At 40.2% G+C, this 22,398-nt stretch overlaps 1 protein-coding gene across 7 annotated transcripts in view; it reads right to left on the minus strand.

Moving 5' to 3' along the window:
- LOC139752886 (protein lin-54 homolog) overlaps positions 1-22,398 on the minus strand; it is a 111,070-nt gene that overhangs the window by 69,528 nt on the left and 19,144 nt on the right. For 4 of the 7 annotated variants that reach the window (XM_071668912.1, XM_071668907.1, XM_071668911.1 and 1 more), the window contains exons 5-7: positions 19,639-19,878; positions 9,478-9,672; positions 5,459-5,590 (exon numbers count right to left, since the gene is read on the minus strand). In XM_071668912.1, coding sequence (XP_071525013.1) covers positions 5,459-5,590; positions 9,478-9,672; positions 19,639-19,878 — 567 coding nt within the window. The remainder of the gene's footprint in view (positions 1-5,458; positions 5,591-9,477; positions 9,673-19,638; positions 19,879-22,398) is intronic. The other 3 variants (XM_071668908.1, XM_071668910.1, XM_071668913.1) reach the window with 2 other exon arrangements.

Consider the following 22,398-nt stretch of genomic DNA (forward strand, 5'->3'; position numbering starts at 1 on the left):
TGAATGATGTGGTATACTGGGGTCGACAAGCTGTGAAGCATCTGGGGTAAACAATGGAAAGGTCTGTGGGGCCTGGATGTGGATAGGGAGCTGTGGTTTCGGTACATTACACGTGACAGATAGAACTGAACACAAAAGCAAATGAAGAGAATGAACTAACCAGAAAATGACAAAGACATAACACAAACAATTAACACAACCAACACCCATGGAATATTGGATGAAGCAATGACCTCTATTCTTGCTTCCAGTGGTGATGATGAAGCAGAAAATACACAGGCAGCAAGGATGAGTGCAATGGAAGATATTGAGACATATCACAATGAAAAGAATGTCAATGGAACAAGTGATCACAGTTTGTGATGATAGAAAGCAAAGATGAGAATCTACCCTGCTTTGGCAAAGGTCATTTGCCGATATCTTTGTTGTCCCCCAAGCAGCGTCCCTACTGAGCAGCTATTCAGTGGTGCTGGCTTGAACTATGATGCAAAACGTATGTGACTTTTAGCAATAAAGTCAGAGACACTTTTGTTTTTGAAGAAAAACTGGCCTATCTTGAACTTTAAACAATGAATGATTAAGTGTTGAAAGAACAGCTGTTAACAGAATAGGAGTTAAGTTAACCACTTTCAAGAGGGTGGAGGTCAGGGAAAGAGGTTGGTGGGACGCATGACAAGTTGGGTCCCTGTCCTGCATCCTGGTAACACACAACTTGTGTGGCTGAAACTCGTTCTACAATCACACAGTGCTTTGTAACGAAAGTAGCTGCCATTCGGATATGACTGATATTCTTTAATGAATGAATAATTCTTAATGTATTAAAACATATAACAAAATATCCTGAAAACATGTATCTGCATCTGTGAGTATGTCATAAACTTTGACATACACATCTGCACCCACAGTTTTTAGACAGTGACATCCGCAAAATATATAATCACAGTTTTTAAACTGATATCTGCAACACATAATCGCAATATCTGCATACACATCCACAGATCTCTCAATTCAGACATCCGACAAATCTCTAGTCTAAACCATTTCAACACACCCTCTTTTGCATTAATACCACACTCTTTTTATTGCCATACATCTCTCTTTCTCTTTCATTACTTACTCGATCAAACCACCTCACACCACATACTGTCCTAAAACATTTCATTTCCAACATCCACTCTTCTCTGCAAAACCCTATCCATAGCCCAAGCTTCACAACCATATAACATTGTTGAAATACCATTCCTTCAAACATACCCATTATTGCCCTCCCCAACCCTATGACTCGCTTCCACTTCCATGGTTCCATTCACTGCCATGTACACTCCCAGTTATCTAAAACACTTCACTTCCTCCAATTTTATTCACATTCATCCTCAGCTTTCTCCTTTCACACATTTCTATACTCAGTCACCTACTTCTGCAGTTTCTCACTCGAAGCAGCCACCATTGCTGTACCATTGGTGAACACCAACTGACTCACTTCCCATGCCCTTTCATCCCCCATAGACTTCATACTCACCCCTCTCTACAAAACTCTTGCATTTACCTCCCTCATCACCCCATCCATAAACAAATTAAACAACCATGGTGGCATCACACACCCCTGATGCAGACCAATCTTCATTTGGAGCCAATCACTCTCCTCTCTTCCTACTCATACACATGCATTACACCCTTTCTCCCTTTTACTTTCCCAGGGGATTGGGGAGAAAGAATACTGCCCAAGTATCACCTGCATGTCACGGAAGGCAACTATAAGGGATCAGAGTGGGGAGCTGGAAATCCTTCCCTCCTGTTTTACCTTTCCGAAAGAAGAAACAGAGAAGGGACCAAGCAAGGATTTTCCCTCTAAGGATCAGTCATCTGTTCTTGACACTACCTTCCTAATGCAGAAAATGGTGAATACGTATAAGATATATTTATACATACTGACCAAAGCAAAACATACAGCTCACCATTTGCCAAATAAACTTATACTAAATAAAGTTGGTGGGATGTCTGATGCAAGTGTGGGTGAAGATTTGTAGAGGCTTTCAGAAGAGAGGTAATGACACATGAAAGGAGGAGGTAAAAGTAAGAGGTTTTGGAAAAGAGAATTCTGAAGAGAGATACCAAGAGAAAGAAAGAGCGTGTAGAATGGTAAAAGGTGAGAGTAAACAAACCTAAGGGGATGGATGAGGAATGGGAGATATTTGGGAAGCAGTGATGGCACGTAAGAGAGAAGTTTAGCATATGTAGAAGGTGAGAGGTGGGCAGGTGAGAAAGGGGTTGTTAGTTGTGGGATGACAAAGCAAAGTTGTTTATGTAAGAGAAAAGAGAGGGGTATGGGTGGGACTTACAAGAAAGGAGTGCAGATCGATCACTGAAAAAAAGAAGAAGAAGAAGAAGAAGAAGAAGAAGAAGAAGAAGAAGAAGAAGAAGAGAGGAGGAAGAAGAAGAAGAAGAAGAAGCAGGAGCTCAAGAGAAAACAGCCAGGAATGAAAAGAAGGGCAAATGAGAGTTGGGGTAAGAGTACCAATGAACTACAAGGAGAATAAAGAATATTTTGGAAGGAGGTTAATAGTCTGAAAAACAAGAAAACAAATGAGAGCACAGGTGAAGGGGTCAGTAAAGAAGTGGTATCAGGCAGAGACGAGGTGAACAAGAGATGGAGTAAATACTTTGAATGATTGTTGAATGCATTTGATAAGACAGCAGACATAGGGTGTTTAGGTCAGGGAGGAATGTAAAGCGAGTCACCGAAAGTGGTTTGGTGAAAAGAGAAAAGGTGGTGAAAGCCTTGTGTAAGATAAAATATACCAAGGCAGCTGGAGTGGATGGCAATGCAGTGACCTTAAGAGAGTGGGTGACTGTGATGTTGACTTGTTAGTTATGATTTTCAGCGTGTGTATGGATCACGGTGTGGTGAGGACTGGTGAAATGCATGTATACTGCCACTCTAAAAAAAGGCACGGTGTTTGCTGATGACACAGTGCTAGTGGCAGATTCATGTAAGAAACCACAGAAGTAGGTGTTTCAATCTGGAAAAGGGTGTGAAAAGAGGAATTTGATGGTAAATCTGAATGAAAGCAAGGTGTAACAGTTCAACAGACAGGTTAGTTGGAGTGTGAGGCTGAATGAAGAAAACTTCAAGGAAATGAAGTGTTTTAGATACCTAGGAGTGGACATGGCAGTGAATGAAAGCATGGAAGCTGAGAAAAGTCAGAGGTTGGGTGAAAGGGTAAAGTTCCTGGAAGCAATGAGGAATGTGTAGAGAGGTCACTCTCTGGGAGGGTAAACATGGGTATGTTTGAAGGTATAGCATGGTAATCCTGACGGTGATGTAAATATGCATGGCATGGGCTACAGATGAAAATGGAAGAGGGTAAATGTGTTGTAAATGAAATGTTAGCAAACAATATGCAGTGTGGGGAGTGTTGATCTAGAAAGAAATGATACAGTAAGATATAGGTGTGGTTATAAGAAGTGGATGGTTGAGGAAGCTAAGGAGGGTGTACTACAATGATTTGGGCATACAGTAAACCCTCGATTTAATGGACCCTGATATAGAGGATTTTGGATCTAACACACAAATAATAATACAGTAAATTGATGATAAATCAAAAACTAAAAGAAATTCAAAAATCTCAAGCACCGCACCAAGCACATTTCGTATTGCACTTGTTCTAAGTAGCATGGGGTAGACTCACTTTGTTTTGGTCTCAGTCTGTCTCAAGCTATCATGCGGTCAGGTTGTATACAGTTTCTGTCATTTCAGAATGTGACTTTATCGAATAACAATCCTTACAATTCAAAATGGCATCAGGTGATTGTAAGATCCTTTCACAGGAGAGGGGTGGCATCACCTCTACCTCAGGCGACCCTTCCTCCAACTGCCCAGTGAGCATTCCTATGCTGCCAGGTACCCACCGCCCAACTAAACCTACACTCCCTCATGAGAGAGACCCTTCCCAGGAGCCACCACAAACATAATCTTGTAAGCATATGGGGTGGTGTTTCACACGGTGAGGGCACTGCCGCCTGAGGCTATATGGCACTACAACTGGGGGCAAAGCCACTGTTGGTGGGTACTGCCCTCGACCCACTGGCAACTGTCTTCCTGCTACCAGCTGTGCAAGTGACTTATCCCCTCTCTCTTAGGGTGATATTGAAATACTGGAGCATAGCCTGAGTCACTTTGCAGTTTTGCAAACTACCTCCAACACCTGTATTGCCCCTCAACACCCATTTGGCTGCCTTTACTGCTGCTTCGGTGCATCCATTGGAGGTAGGGGAGTAGGCTGAGGAGATGCAGGCCATGATTCCCTTTTTTTTTTTTTTGCAAAAAGCTTCCATTTCCTTGCTGTCTAGATTGGGTCCTCCATCCAAAGTGATTTCCTTGAGTGCACCCCATCTCCTGAAGAAGGTGAGCAGCCTTGCGATAACTTACGATTTTCCTACGTAGGCTCGAATCCTACTCACTGAGCCATGTAAGACGTGCAATGAAAGCAGGTAGTCCATCCTCACTTTGTTATAAAGAAGTATCCTTTCACAGGAGAGGGGTAGCATAATCCCTTTCTCAGTCTGACTTTTACCTCCACCTACCCAGCGGGCTTTCCTATGTTGCCGGATGCCTGCTGCCCAACTATCATATCATGCTTTACACCCTACAGTGAAAGAGGAGTTAAAATAAAGCATGACAACTTAATGTGACACCAAAATGGATTACATTCAATCTTATAGGACTTTCGGCATTAACAGACACCCCTTCCCCCTAATAGTCCGTTAAATCGAGTGTTTACTGTATTGAGATAACAAGTGCAGAGAGGTTGACAAAGAGATTGCAGTATATGTGTCAAAAGTGGAGAGGAAAAGTAGAAGGGGATGACCAAACTGAAGATGGAAGGATAAATCTAATACAATTTTGATTACTCAGGGTCTGAACAAACTGAAGGATGAAAGGCATGTACAGAACAGAATGAATTGGAGTGCTGAACCAGGGCATGTGAAGCAGTTGGGGCACAGCGGCCAATAACTGGAATATCCATCTATAAATACATAAGCACAATTTCAGTAGACTCAGTTCTACCCCTAACTCATATCTACACAACCATCTAAATCTGACAGAATAAAATGAACTGATACTGTTGCATCAATTACAGTAATGGGCTTTCATACTGAATTACGCTTCTCTGGGTTGTAAAACAAATAAATGTCTAACGACTAATCACAAGCAAATAAAACCAAATCTCTATTTTCTGGAAGACTGCAACCTCATGCTATTTCCTGACTTTCCAAAATTCAGTTTTATATCAAATTAAGAAGTTTAACATCTAGCTCATCTTAGCATGCTTTGATTGAAACCAACTTCAGACCACAAATATAAAAGAATCTATCATTCATCCCACTCTCAGTTTAAGCCTTTCCTTCTGTCATGTTAGGGTAACAGCTCTGTTCGCATATCTATGTGACAACCCACCTGCTGTTGTCCGGTGGGAGGGGCTGGGGCAATTTTGGTGGGTGATTTGGTTGCCACAGACACTGGGATCAACTTACTAGGACTCTTTGTGGGGGAAACTCCACCCATACTGACTCGCTGGACAACAATCTGCTGAATGTAAACTTCCTTTAGACAATGCTAACATGTCCATATTTTTTAACTTGAAAAATTATTTAAAATCGTCTTAATCTAATAAAATGTATACTAAATATCTGCCAATAAAACACATTTTTGTCTTATATATATTTGCAAAAAAGACTGTACAAAAAACTTCCCTAATCATCAGACATCCTGGGGTGATACTAACTTTGTACTTTTCAAGTTCTGGAGATTATCAAATTTCACGAATATTTCTGAAAAACTTTTTTCAGATATGGAAGAAAGCCTTGGAAATGAAAAGCATTACAGTAATAAACAATAAAGAAAGTGTAAATTAATTTACTATGACGTAATTTCTATTCATGAACTACAATTACTGTTTAATGTCTTGCAAGTATGAAATGAACAGGCAGAGCATTCTTTCTGATGCTTAAAAGGAAGGCACTTTTCAATTCTTTGTATAAACAGTGTACAGAGTCTGTCTTTGTTTGTTTTTTGATATTTTTGACATGCATGTCTTTTTTGGTCAACATGCCTACATAGCTTTTGAATGCATTCTAATTTCAATCAACATCCACAATTATAACCGTTCTGATGATGACCTAAAAAAAAGTACTATGAAATGCCCTACAGAAATCAAGAAAATGCATAAAAAAGCAGTGACCATACTACAAAAACAAGAGTGCAGTAGCACACTGAAGAGGAACTATTTGTAAAATAAATGTTAGTGATTAGCAAATACATAAATAGTGTCTAAGTGACTGATAATAAGATAAAATAATTGACAATTATACTACAGCACTGCATAAATGTGTAGTGCCAATCTCATAATCATAAATGAGCGGAATGACACACTGAAGTGTGAGTATTTGAAAATTAAAAATATAACACTGCTCATCAAATTCTTAGACAGTGTCTAAATGATTGATTTCAATTCTGAAATATGCCATTAGATGAAAAAACATTCTTGTGGAAATACTATCATCTATATCTATCTATATTTCTGATGCCTATTTCCTGTAGGAACTCCCTCAAGGGGGTGACCATGGCAAAAAACTCCATAACTGGTGAACTTCAGTGCTGCTTCTTAGCCTTTAATGCGTCAACCTTAACAGGCCACTGGCTGAGGACAACTCTAGCACAGTGTTTCCAGAGGCTCCTACATTTTGTCCCTACCAACTACTTCTGCATAAAGTGTCTAATATCAGAAACCTATAACGTGGAAAATATTGTACTGAAACCCAAAAGAAAACAGGTTACCAGAAAATAATCAAATAAATCAAATTTTAAAAGAATGTCATGGCTGCTAACTGATTGGTCTGATGACGTAAACAAAAAAGAAAAACGAGGAAGATTTAGCTGTACATTCTAGGAAAGAGTACAATTTAGGTATACAATGAAGGAAAATGGTGGTAAACATTAAAGAAGAAACTACAGTCTGCATTAAATTTGTAGATGAAACGGAAAGAACATCCTCATGGAAAAAACTGAAAAAACTGACTGAAAACAATTTTGCAATTACTGCTTTAGCAGCAATTCTGAGTAAAGATAATGAGGTAACTATACAACTAAAATGTTTAGAACATGTTACTGACTGAAATATACAAATTAGTATTCAATTCAAAATGTAAGAAAAAAATCTTAGAGCAATCGATCAGCTCAGAGAAAGAAATTCATCTCTAGGACCAGATGGAATCTCCACCATCTTCCTTAATAAGACAGAATTAGCAGTAGTAAAACCAATGATATCAATCACGAAGCAAAGTCTGGATGAAAGCAAAATTGCTGCCATAAACAAAATGGAATAAACCAATACACAAAGGAGGATCCAAGCAAATAACTATGCAGTACAAGCCATTCAGCTTGACTTCACAAGTAAAAAGACCATGAAAAAGTCATAAAAGGACACATTACAACAGGTGGTCAAGAACAATGTATATTCATAACACAAAAAACTATGCAAAACTCAGTAATCAGAATATTACAATGACATTTCATAAAAGTCTAATGCAAAGAAAGAGACTATACACCAATTTCCTCTATTGTGCAAAGGCATATGAAAAAGTAAAGCACAAGATTTTACAACAGAAAGAAGCTAAATAAAATACTAAGTGTAGGATTGTATGATGCATTAAAGTTCCTAACAAAAAACCTATAGCAGTAGCTACAAAAAAAAACATTTCTGACTGTTTTATCAAGAGTACCACACAGAACAATGTTAACCTAAATACTTTTTAAAGAATATCAGACACTGACAGAGAAACTAAGGAAAGCACAGTAATGAATTTTGCTGATGACATGGTAAGCAATGATAGGGTGGCAATGTGGGATGTTTTGGATGTGGAAGTATGTGAAGAGAGTCATGGAAAGCAGTTTGGTGAAAAGAGGAGGTGGTGAAAGTCTCCCATAATGTGAAGCACACCAAAGCAGTTGGAGTAGATGGGACTGTAGTTGAATTTCTTAAGAAATTAGCTAAATGTGTTGTTGTTTGGTTAACTAGGGTTTTCCGTGTATGTATGGCTCATGGTAAGATGCCTGAAGATTGACAGATTGCCAGGACATTGTAACTCTATAAAGGCAAGGGGGGCTTAAGTTAATATTCAAATCACAGAAGTGTAAGTTTGTTTTGTGTATCTGTAAGTTGTGTGGAAGAGTGGTCACTGAAAGGGTGGTGACAAGTACAAAGTATCAGACTGAAGAGGAATAATGAGGCTTCAGGAGTGGTAGAGTATGTGTGGATCAGGTGCTTGATTTGAAGAATGTGACATAATTCGAAGAACTTGTATGTGGTGTTTATAGATTTGGAGAAAGCATATGACAGGGTTCTTAAATCGTCAATAACAAAAAATTCAAAGCGGTGGCAAACGAAAGCATGTATAAGGCAAAGGACATCATCTGAGAGCTTCACAAGAAGTGTTATCAGCTTCAAAAGTTTTATATTAATGACATCAGACATTTGACTGACAGGCAAAAGAAATTATAGGCATATGTTTGGCAAATGTATTGAGAATGAGTAGTATAATATTACTTGTATACTTTAAAAAATGTAAATTGAAGGAGTAAGCTGTTATGAAATTTTGAATGCTAACAGTATAAGAAGTTAAGAAGTTGCATAATAGTAAACAAAGTTCAAAAAATGGGGCCGTATGAGAGCAGAAATCCTTTTCCACATAGTACAAATTACTAAATACACACAGTAGAGATCTTAATTACCTACAATACCAAAATCTTTTGGTGGGGGAAGACTCAACTGTCTCCCTAATCTGGTGACATTAAAGACAACTAATTTTTCATTTACAGGCTAGGTTTTACCAAAGACTTTAAATCTTTCTAGCCAATTGGCTTGGGCTCTAATAAGGGGAAAATCTATCAATATGCATTCAGTTTGGTTCTTCTCAAAAGTCAATATGTGAAAATATCTTTTTCTACATGTCAACAGAACACATATGACTATAATACCAAGCCACTGTTAAGTCCCAAACACCAGACTTCCAATGTCTAGTTAAGTCAATAATCTAAGAGAGTAATACCAAGCAAATGGTAAGTACCTAACACCAGACTTCCAATGTGTAATTAAGTCAATAATCCATCCCTGACTTCTGACAAGTTGTAAAGTGTGGGTTTCGCTGACTTACTACATTAATACAAATATTACAAAAACAGAGGACTAGCCAGAAAGGGGCAGGAACACAAGGGAAGAACACCTTTAACTAAGTCTTTGAAATCTAGAAAAAGCTAAATCCTCTGCCCCAGAGAAGAAAATGTATAAATGTTTAAATATTGCTTTTAATTTCTCTAGTTTGTAAGTATAAATCATGTTCCATAAATCATATGAGTGTCCAAGCAACTCTACTCTGAATTAATCAATATAGGATGATCTAACCCTTAATGATACTGACCTTATTTGGGGACTGATTTAAAGGTTTTGATGGTGAAATAAGCCCCATCTGTTGTGCCTGTTGTAGCGTGAGCTTTGTTGGTGAAGATGGCGCCTGGCCACCACCACTCTGACTGGTAACAAGTCTGACTTGCTGTCCTCCCATACTGCCAATGCCACCACTGGCTTGACTAGTTATGATTACTTTCGTTACAGTCTGTTGAAAAAAGAAAACTATACAATGGCTAACACTGCTATATTATGACAACATATATATAATGTTAAATCAAACAACTGTATTGTTTAATCAAATGCCCACTACCAACAATCTGGCTGGTTGGTTGTTTAAGCTTCAGATCTGTTAACTGCCAGGTCATTAAGGCTGTTAATGTCTACCTATATCTATCAACCAAAAAATCTTGCACCTTCTTCAGGAGTTAAGAATAATTGTAAAACGACATACACTTTCATTATGGACATGGCCCTTGTAATTAAATGAATGGAACTGGTTTATGAACAAATATAATAAAAGAATTTTACTCAGATATGAACAGGGTATATCTCCATTTAACTTCTTAGTATCAAGCAAAGTTTCAATTCAAATTATATGATAATCAGACTCTTCCCATGAAGCCAGTATATGCATGTGCACTTTTAAGGTTGTTATCTAAGCACACCTTGCCAGTAGCACCTAGGAATGTGCCTTTGTGGCAGGGATACATGCAGATGACAATTAATAAAAGCACTTAGAAAAGCATTTCTAGGGCTAACTTAACTATTGCTTTAATGAGCTTTAATTAGTACTGATGCAAAAACTTGGATCCTCTAGCTTATAATTTCAATCAACAATGCTCAAACAGGAAACACAATAGAATCATAAAGATAAATATACACGAGTTTCAAGGTTGCTTATCGTTTCTTTTTCTTTTAAGTTTGTTTGCCATTTCCCATGTAAGTGAGGTTGTGCTAAGAGCACAAGAATAGAAGCCCTTATTTGCTCATATCCACTCTCTAGTTATCATATGTGTAATGCCCCTATTAATAATCAGGCCCTAGAGACCTTTGTTTTTCCCAACCACTTCACATGCACTGGTTCAGTCCACTGACAGCAAGCGGCCCACATTATCAGTCCAATTCATTCAATCCCTTGCATGCCCTTCACCCTCCTGCAAGTTCAAACCCTAAAGCTTAGGTCTAAATCTTTTTCACTCCATTCTTATATCTCCAGTTTGTTCTCCCCCTTCTTCTTGTCCACTCCACTTCTGACACATATATCCTCTTCCTCAACCTTCCTTCACTTATCTCCATGCCCAAATCATTGCAGCACACTTCTTTCAACTCCCTTAAGCAACTCTTCTCATCACCACACCTTTCTCTTACTCTGCCATTACCTAACTCTATCAATCCTCCTCACACCATCCATTAAATGTCCTCAAACATTAAAATTCCAACAATCGCTATTTTCCATATATTCTAATCTACAGCCAAAGCCTTGCATTCATACACCATCAATGGGATTACTATACCTTCAAACATCAATTTTCATCTTCCTAGGTAGTGACCTCTCTTTCTCCACATTCCTGAGTGCTCCCAGAACCTTCTCCCCATCGCCCACTACACTAAATTTCATATCATTACAGACTTCTGTATACTAAACCATCAGCATCATTAGTGACAGACCTTGGATTTGTATTTCTATGACTGATACTATACAGACTAATCAGGAATATTATTTGAATAAAAGTCATTCAATGTAAGCATTATTCTATCATTTAACAGAATGATCACTAAACATGTCCCCTGCATTCCAATTATCTTTTTAATAAACCAGCATAAAGCTTCATCTAACACCTTAACTATGGCTGAGTCCTATAATTCAATTCATTTCATATTCAGTCATTGCAGATAAGGAGCATAAAATAAATCCTCCCCTCTCGTTTTTTTTAATTTTCCAAAAGAAGAAACAGAGAAGGGGGCCAGGTGAGGATATTCCCTCAAAGGCCCAGTCCTCTGTTCTTAACACTACCTCGCTAACGCGGGAAATGGCGAATAGTATGAAAGAAAAAAAAGACATATATATATATATATATATATTATCCCTGGGGATAGGGGATTAAGAATACTTCCCACGTATTCCCTGCGTGTCGTAGAAGGCGACTAAAAGGGGAGGGAGCGGGGGGCTGGAAATCCTCCCCTCTCGTTTTTTTTTTTAAATTTTCCAAAAGAAGGAACAGAGGGGGCCAGTTGAGGATATTCCAAAAAAGGCCCAGTCCTCTGTTCTTAGCGCTACCTCGCTAACGCGGGAAATGGCGAATAGTTTAAAAGAAAGAAAAGATATATATATATATATATTGATTGAGAGGGTGAAGGCATGTACAGAGCATCAGATTGGGGAAGAGCAGTGTGGTTTCAGAAGTGGTAGAGGATGTGTGGATCAGGTGTTTGCTTTGAAGAATGTATGTGAGAAATACTTAGAAAAGCAAATGGATTTGTATGTAGCATTTATGGATCTGGAGAAGGCATATGATAGAGTTGATAGAGATGCTCTGTGGAAGGTATTAAGAATATATGGTGTGGGAGGAAAGTTGTTAGAAGCAGTGAAAAGTTTTTATCGAGGATGTAAGGCATGTGTACGTGTAGGAAGAGAGGAAAGTGATTGGTTCTCAGTGAATGTAGGTTTGCGGCAGGGGTGTGTGATGTCTCCATGGTTGTTTAATTTGTTTATGGATGGGGTTGTTAGGGAGGTAAATGCAAGAGTTTTGGAAAGAGGGGCAAGTATGAAGTCAGTTGGGGATGAGAGAGCTTGGAAAGTGAGTCAGTTGTTGTTCGCTGATGATACAGCGCTGGTGGCTGATTCATGTGAGAAACTGCAGAAGCTGGTGACTGAGTTTGGTAAAGTGTGTGGAAGAAGAAAGTTAAGAGTAAATGTGAATAAGAGCAAGGTTATTAGGTACAGTGGGGTTGAGGGTCAAGTCAATTGGGAGGTGAGTTTGAATGGAGAAAAACTGGAGGAAGTGAAGTGTTTTAGATATCTGGGAGTGGATCTGGCAGCGGATGGAACCATGGAAGCGGAAGTGGATCATAGGGTGGGGGAGGGGGCGAAAATTCTGGGGGCCTTGAAGAATGTGTGGAAGTCGAGAACATTATCTCGGAAAGCAAAAATGGGTATGTTTGAAGGAATAGTGGTTCCAACAATGTTGTATGGTTGCGAGGCGTGGGCTATGGATAGAGTTGTGCGCAGGAGGATGGTTGTGCTGGAAATGAGATGTTTGAGGACAATGTGTGGTGTGAGGTGGTTTGATCGAGTGAGTAACGTAAGGGTAAGAGAGATGTGTGGAAATAAAAAGAGCGTGGTTGAGAGAGCAGAAGAGGGTGTTTTGAAGTGGTTTGGGCACATGGAGAGGATGAGTGAGGAAAGATTGACCAAGAGGATATATGTGTCGGAGGTGGAGGGAGCAAGGAGAAGAGGGAGACCAAATTGGAGGTGGAAAGATGGAGTGAAAAAGATTTTGTGTGATCGGGGCCTGAACATGCAGGAGGGTGAAAGGAGGGCAAGGAATAGAGTGAATTGGAGCGATGTGGTATACCGGGGTTGACGTGCTGTAAGTGGATTGAATCAAGGCATGTGAAGCATCTGGGGTAAACCATGGAAAGCTGTGTAGGTATGTATATTTGCGTGTGTGGACGTATGTATATTCATGTGTATGGGGGGGGTTGGGCCATTTCTTTCATCTGTTTCCTTGCGCTACCTCGCAAACGCGGGAGACAGCGACAAAGTATATAAAAAAAAAAAAAAATATATATATATATATATATATATATATATATATATATATATATATATATATATATATTTTTTTTTTGCTTTGTCGCTATCTCCCGCGTTTGCGAGGTAGCGCAAGGAAACAGACGAAAGAAATGGCCCAACCCACCCCCATACACATGTATATACATACATCCACACACGCAAAATATACATACCTACACAGCTTTCCATGGTTTACCCCACACGCTTCACATGCCCCGATTCAATCCACTGACAGCACGTCAACCCCGGTATACCACATCGCTCCAATTCACTCTATTCCTTGCCCTCCTTTCACCCTCCTGCATGTTCAGGCCCCGATCACACAAAATCTTTTTCACTCCATCTTTCCACCTCCAATTTGGTCTCCCTCTTCTCCTCGTTCCCTCCACCTCCGACACATATATCCTCTTGGTCAATCTTTCCTCACTCATTCTCTCCATGTGCCCAAACCATTTCAAAACACCCTCTTCTGCTCTCTCAACCACGCTCTTTTTATTTCCACACATCTCTCTTACCCTTACGTTACTTACTCGATCAAACCACCTCACACCACACATTGTCCTCAAACATCTCATTTCCAGAACATCCATCCTCCTGCGCACAACTCTATCCATAGCCCACGCCTCGCAACCATACAACATTGTTGGAACCACTATTCCTTCAAACATACTCATTTTTGCTTTCCGAGATAATGTTCTCGACTTCCACACATTCTTCAAAGCTCCCAGAATTTTCGCCCCCTCCCCCACCCTATGATCCACTTCCGCTTCCATGGTTTCATCCGCTGCCAGATCCACTCCCAGATATCTAAAACACTTCACCTCCTCCAGTTTTTCTCCATTCAAACTTACCTCCCAATTGACTTGACCCTCAACCCCACTGTACCTAATAACCTTGCTCTTATTCACATTTACTCTTAACTTTCTTCTTTCATACACTTTACCAAACTCAGTCACCAGCTTCTGCAGTTTCTCACATGAATCAGCCACCAGCGCTGTATCATCAGCGAACAACAACTGACTCACTTCCCAAGCTCTCTCATCCCCAACAGACTTCATACTTGCCCCTCTTTCCAAAACTCTTGCATTCACCTCCCTAACAACCCCATCCATAAACAAATTAAACAACCATGGAGACATCACACACCCCTGCCGCAAACCTACATTCACTGAGAACCAATCACTTTCCTCTCTTCCTACACGTACCCATGCCTTACATCCTCGATAAAAACTTTTCACTGCTTCTAACAACTTGCCTCCCACACCATTTTTTTTTTTTTTTTTTTTTTATACTTTGTCGCTGTCTCCCGCGTCTGCGAGGTAGCGCAAGGAAACAGACGAAAGAAATGGCCCAACCCCCCCCCCATACACATGTACATACACACGTCCACACACGCAAATATACATACCTACACAGCTTTCCATGGTTTACCCCAGACGCTTCACATGCCTTGCTTCAATCCACTGACAGCACGTCAACCCCTGTATACCACATGACACCAATTCACTCTATTTCTTGCCCTCCTTTCACCCTCCTGCATGTTCAGGCCCCGATCACACAAAATCTTTTTCACTCCATCTTTCCACCTCCAATTTGGTCTCCCTCTTCTCCTCGTTCCCTCCACCTCCGACACATATATCCTCTTGGTCAATCTCTCCTCACTCATTCTCTCCATGTGCCCAAACCATTTCAAAACACCCTCTTCTGCTCTCTCAACCACGCTCTTTTTATTTCCACACATCTCTCTTACCCTTACGTTACTTACTCGATCAAACCACCTCACACCACACATTGTCCTCAAACATCTCATTTCCAGCACATCCATCCTCCTGCGCACATTTCTATCCATAGCCCACGCCTCGCAACCATACAACATTGTTGGAACCACTATTCCCTCAAACATACCCATTTTTGCTTTCCGAGATAATGTTCTCGACTTCCACACATTTTTCAAGGCTCCCAAAATTTTCGCCCCCTCCCCCACCCTATGATCCACTTCCGCTTCCATGGTTCCATCCGCTGACAGATCCACTCCCAGATATCTAAAACACTTCACTTCCTCCAGTTTTTCTCCATTCAAACTCACCTCCCAATTGACTTGACCCTCACCCCTACTGTACCTAATAACCTTGCTCTTATTCACATTTACTCTTAACTTTCTTCTTCCACACACTTTACCAAACTCAGTCACCAGCTTCTGCAGTTTCTCACATGAATCAGCCACCAGCGCTGTATCATCAGCGAACAACAACTGACTCACTTCCCAAGCTCTCTCATCCCCAACAGACTTCATACTTGCCCCTCTTTCCAGGACTCTTGCATTTACCTCCCTTACAACCCCATCCATAAACAAATTAAACAACCATGGAGACATCACACACCCCTGCCGCAAACCTACATTCACTGAGAACCAATCACTTTCCTCTCTTCCTACACGTACACATGCCTTACATCCTCGATAAAAACTTTTCACTGCTTCTAACAACTTGCCTCCCACACCATATATTCTTAATACCTTCCACAGAGCATCTCTATCAACTCTATCATATGCCTTCTCCAGATCCATAAATGCTACATACAAATCCATTTGCTTTTCTAAGTATTTCTCACATACATTCTTCAAAGCAAACACCTGATCCACACATCCTCTACCACTTCTGAAACCACACTGCTCTTCCCCAATCTGATGCTCTGTACATGCCTTCACCCTCTCAATCAATACCCTCCCATATAATTTACCAGGAATACTCAACAAACTTATACCTCTGTAATTTGAGCACTCACTCTTATCCCCTTTGCCTTTGTACAATGGCACTATGCACGCATTCCGCCAATCCTCAGGCACCTCACCATGAGTCATACATACATTAAATAACCTTACCAACCAGTCAACAATACAGTCACCCCCTTTTTTAATAAATTCCACTGCAATACCATCCAAACCTGCTGCCTTGCCGGCTTTCATCTTCCGCAAAGCTTTTACTACCTCTTCTCTGTTTACCAAATCATTTTCCCTAACCCTCTCACTTTGTACACCACCTCGACCAAAACACCCTATATCTGCCACTCTATCATCAAACACATTTAACAAACCTTCAAAATACTCACTCCATCTCCTTCTCACATCACCACTACTTGTTATCACCTCCCCATTTGCGCCCTTCACTGAAGTTCCCATTTGCTCCCTTGTCTTACGCACTTTATTTACCTCCTTCCAGAACATCTTTTTATTCTCCCTAAAATTTAATGATACTCTCTCACCCCATTCATTTATTTATTATACTTTGTGTGAAAGTCGAGAACATTATCTTGGAAAGCAAAAATGGGTATCTTTGAAGGAATAGTGGTTCCAACAATGTTATATAGTTGCAAGGCGTGGGCTATAGATAGAGTTGTGCGGAGGAAGGTGGATGTGCTGGAAATGAGATGTTTGAGGACATTTCATGGTTGAGAGAGAAGATAATATGGTTGAGAGAGCAGAAGAGGGTGTTTTGAAATGGTTTGGTCACATGGAGAGAATGAGTGGGGAGAGATTGACATAGAGAATATATGTGTCAGAGGTAGAGGGAATGAGAAGTGAGAGACCAAATTGGAGGTAGAAAGATGGAGTGAAAAAGATTTTGAGTGATCGGGGCCTGAACATGCAGGAGGGTGAAAGGTGTGCAAGGAATAGAGTGAATTGGAATGATGTGGTATACCGGGATCAATGTGCTGTCAATGGATTGAACCAGGGGATGTGAAGCATCTGGGGTAAACAATGGAAAGTTCTATGGGGCCTGGATGTGGAAAGAGAGCTGTGGTTTCGGTGCATTATACATGAAAGCTAAAGACTGAGCATGAACGAATGTGGCCTTTGTTGTCTTTTCCTAGCGCTACCTCGTGCACATGCAGGGGGAGGGGGTTTTCATTTCATGAGTGGCGGGGTGGCGACAGGAATGAATAAGGGCAGACAGTATGAATTATGTACATGTGTATATATGTATATGTCTGTGTGTGTATATATATATGTATACATTGAGATGTATAGGTATGTATATGTGCGTGTGTGGATGTGTATGTATATACATGGGTATGTGGGTGGGTTGGGCCATTCTTTCATCTGTTTCCTTGCACTACCTCGCTAATGCGGGAGACGGCGACAAAGTATAATAAATATATATGAATAGATATACACATAAATGCCCATATATGCACATATACATATATACACATGTACATATTTATATTTGCTTGCCTTCATCCATTCCTGTAGCTACCCCACCCCACAGGAAAGAGCATCGCCACCCCCAGCATCTGCGAGGTAGTGCCAGGAAAACAGGCAAAAAAGGACCAAATTTCTTCATACTTAGTCTCTTGTTGACATGTGTAATGCATTGAAACTGCAGCTCCCTATCCACATCCAGGCCCCACAGAATTTTCCATGGTTTACCTCAGACATTCTACATGCCCTGGTTCAATCCACTGAAAGCATGTCGACCCCGGTACACCAAGTTGTTCCAATTCACTCTATTCCTTGCACGCCTCTCACCCCCCTGCATGCTCAGGCCCCCATAGCTCCAAATCTTTTTCACTCCATCCTTGCACCTCCAATTTGGTCTCCCACTTCTCCGTGTTCCCTCCACCTCTGACATATATATCCTCTTTGTCAACCTTCCTAACTCATTCTCTCGATATGTCCAAACCATTTCAACACACCCTCTTCTGCTCCCTCAACCACACCCTTTTTATTATCACACATCTCTCTTACCCTTTCATCGCTTACTCGATCAAACCAACTCACACCACATATTGTCCTCAAACATTTCCTTTCCAACACATCCACCCTCCACCATATATCACTGACAAGTGGAGTATTTTCATAACAGAAAGTACACATAGTTTCAGTACTATTAGACTGTCATCAAGTGGCTGTACCATGAGTGAGAGGTCACCTTTGATGTGGCTGCACCATCATAAGCGATAAATGGGGACACTTCAGTTTCATCAAAGTTCTTCTTGCTCCAGAGTAGTCTAACATTTCCCTGCTCCTACAAGGTATACAGCCTCATAAGATGGAGATGTGCCATAAAAGTGGTCCTAGGGTTGTATGATAAAATATATGTATACACAAGCCTACAACAGGTATCCTTTTATCAACAAGCCCAAAAACAGAAAATGAACTGCAAAGCTGGCTGCCATGGGATTAGTATGTTGCAATGCTAATTACTGCACTACTGAAGGCTATCTTTTGTAAGCAAGCATCTGTGCATATGAGGATAGGTCGACTGGTAGGTGTTTGCACACGTAGGTCACTGCATTAATGCAAATATGTGCGATTACTATCAATGTGTTACAGGGAGAGAATTTTACACTTGTGTTACCCATCTATTAACCTTGTATATATGTACCATGTCTTTACCCCTAATTATGTATACACAAACCCCAGCCTAAGCCAGATACCCATTTACTGACCAGCTCCGAGTGAAGGAGGAGCACCTGGATTGGCAATAAGCTGACTGCCATGCCAAAGATTTGAATGCATGTGAGTCCAACCTCAGGCTGGCCCATGCTGACTCAAGTCTGTAACACTAATCATCACACCAAGGAGACCCATAACATGATTCAACAGCCATAATTTGAGTGGAGCTTCCCCTTTGAGTTCCTTAATACAATACAAGCTGATGATCATCCCCAGGACGTGAGCCACAAGTGTCAAATAACATCCACATACCTACTAACTGTTAGGCGTGCGATGACTATAGGAGTTAGGAAATCAGGCCATCTGTCTCACACTGCACATGATTCAAACCAGGGATCTTTCAGATATGAACTCAGAGCACTAATCACTGCACTACCACTGTGTGTGTGTGTGTGTGTGTGTGTGTGTGTGTGTGTGTGTACGTCGGTGTATATGCATAATTTCTTATTTGTACTCTATGAGGAGGAAGCTTTACACTCATGGGGCCCCATCTCTTGAACATAATCTCTTAAACATAATCTATCATAAAACTGTCTGAATTGACCATATCCTCAGTCATTCTATTCCATTAATCCATTACTCATACTAAGAAAGTACTTCTTTACATCTTTTACGAAAACATTACGAAAACATTTTTTAATTTCATGTTTTGTCCACTGGTTGCTCTATCCCTATATCTCTTGAAGAACTGCTTAATGTCCACATCATCAATCCATTTTAAAAATGTAAAGGTTGTGATTAGGTTACCCCTCGCTCTTCTCTATTCCAAGGTTGGCAAATTTAAAGTCTTTCCCTATAACTTTCACTGTGTGTGTGTGTGTGTGTGTGTGTGTGTGTGTGTTCAAGTCCATTTGCAAAGGTAAGTTTAGTACTTCTCTCTTCATACATAAGCTTTGCAAATAAATATCTTCACTTACTCCACTGTTGTGTGACTGCGTCTGCGGTGCTTGCTTAAACTGCACTGTTCGTACTTGCTGTGTCTGGGGGGTTGGTTGGGTTACAACCATCTGCTGTCTCAGTGTTCCACCAAGCTGGGAAGTGTTTACCACAACAGGCTTGTTGTTGCTGCTGCTGTTACTAAGCCCACCCACTGTTGTTACAACTTGTCCACCAGAAGTTATTATACGATTACTCATAGATCCCAGAGATATGGAGTTCTGTAAAAAACAAAAAACAAAAGAGGCATATGATCACATGCATTTTCTAACATTCAACTGTTTTACCCATATAAAAGAGGTAGCATCATAAAAATATGAATAATGGCACCATGACCTTTTCCTCTACTCATGGAATGACAATTTTATCAAAATCTTCTCCATTCATTCACCATGACACAGATCCATTAATCCAACTGTTACATATGTGACAATGCTTAAAATATGTACCAAAACTTTATAATCTATAATGTGATGAATTCATCTTCTCAAAGAACACTACAGAATATGTGAACATAGAATTATTGCTCTTTCTGTTTAAGCCTTAAGCTGTGGCTGTATGAAAACCTGGCTACTACTGTATGTGCACAAAACATGAGTAAAAAGAATCTCTAAAAAATCAAAGAATACTAAAGAATCTTGACCTATTCCAGGCTCAGGGTCTTGATGAACCTTAGCATATATGAAGAAGCTGTGTGCAGATTCACTTAACAAACCTCTTGAAATACTGTTCAATATGTTACTGGATATCCCTGGGGATAGGGGAGAAAGAATACTTCCCTGCGTGTCGTAAAAGGCGACTAAAAGGGAAGGAAGCAGGGGGCTGGAAATCCTCCCCTCACATTTTTTTTTAATTTTCCAAAAGAAGGAACAGAGAAGGGGGCCAGGTGAGGATATTCCCTCAAAGGCCCAGTCCTCTGTTCTTAATGCTACCTCGCTAATGCGGGAAATGGCGAATAGTATGAAAACAAAAAAAAATGTTACTGGAGAAAAGCAAAGTGCCAATGGAGTGGAAAAGGGCAAATGCCATACCTATCTAAATGAAAGGAAACTGGGAAAAGGTGCTGAACCACAGACTGGTCTCCATACCTAGTTAGGTCTATAAGGTAAAGGAAAAGATAATTAAAAAGCAAATAACTGAATTTCTTCAGAGGAAAAATTACCTTTGTGAGATATGACATGGTTTAAGGGAAGGAAGGTCATGCATAATGAACCCATTTGACTTTTAGAAAAGAGTGAGCTTAGCATTGGACAAAAGAGAAGGGAAGCAGACTAAGTAGTTTGATTACAAGGTAGTAATGTAGTAATAAGGGGGAAACTTCTCTGATGGACGTAGTTACCTTAATGAAAGGAAACAAAGGATACACATCTGAGCAGCCTTCTTAAACTGGCTTGATATCACCAGCAGAGTGCTACAAGGTTCTGTCCTGGGACAATTGCTCTTCTTGCTTTATGTGAATGACTTGCCAGAAGGTACAGACCCCTATCTGGATATGTTTGCAGATTATGGAAAGGTCATGAGGGAAGTTAAAAAGAATGGAAGACTGCATTAAGTAACAAGATGACACTGACATACTCCGAAGTTGGTCTGATACACAATCTGAGCAAATGTAAAGTAATGAGCAGCATCACAGTACATGAAGGCCCTCAATATGAATATCATCTAACAAGAGAGAAGCTGCAGGAATCTGTGTGTGATAGACTTGGGAGTAAACATATTCTGACCTGTCATTAGATTTCCACTTTAGGAGACAAGTTAAGGACACCAACGGTATGCCTGCATATATTAGAATTGCATTAACATTCTATCTATCTATATTTCTGATGCCCATTCCCTCCAGGAACTCCCATCAAGTGGGTGGTCATGGCAAAAGAGCCTCCACTTATTGCTACCCTTATGTACACAATTCTACACATTCTTTCTCAATTTCTCTTTCTTCATTACTCTTCCACTCTATTTCCCCACATTACAAGCGGTCTCCCTCTCACACTAACCCCTTTAATCGTACTATCATACACTATCCTTGTATACTTCCTGTCTTGCATTCTTTGCACATGCCCAAAGTCCCTTAAAGTATTACATTTCATCCAATCCAATCTATCACTCCAGAATTCATTCCCTTTGCACTTCCTTGCCAAGCCAAGTCTCTCATAAACCAATTCATTACTTTCTTATTTCCATCTAGTTGAATCACATGCTCCTCTAAAATAACTAATTTCAACTGCCTCGATCCTTGATCTCTGTGACTCATCCAACAAGTGTTCACATCATATGCAAGGCTAAAACTAGAATACGATTTTCAAGTTTGGTCATCACACCTAAAACATGCAATGAGCCAATAAAGGTCTAAAGGAAAGTAATACAGATGGTATCACAATTACAATAGCTGAGCTACAGAGAAAGGCTGGAGGCCTTAAATTTGCCCCCTGGAATGAGAGGTGACAATTGAAAATGAGTTCAGTTGTATGGGGGTGGTCATCATTCTCCGGATGTGTACAAATAGTGTTCTAAACTGGATTACTCAAGCACCAGTTACTTCTAATCAACATCTGTTTATGTTCAAAGATGCATACCTTTGACTGGCATATTGATCTGCCAATATATACTGTACTACAGCAGTGGCACTGGTATCTGTAGACAACAAATGCCAATAAGTCCTTATGCATATGTAACATATCTGAATCTAAAAAAGCTGGTAATGATAAAAGTAGGCCTAAATGTAACTGATTTGTGACTAGGTG

The sequence above is a fragment of the Panulirus ornatus genome, chromosome 13 (genome assembly GCF_036320965.1).
Source record: "Panulirus ornatus isolate Po-2019 chromosome 13, ASM3632096v1, whole genome shotgun sequence".
In the NCBI taxonomy this organism is placed as follows: domain Eukaryota; kingdom Metazoa; phylum Arthropoda; class Malacostraca; order Decapoda; family Palinuridae; genus Panulirus; species Panulirus ornatus.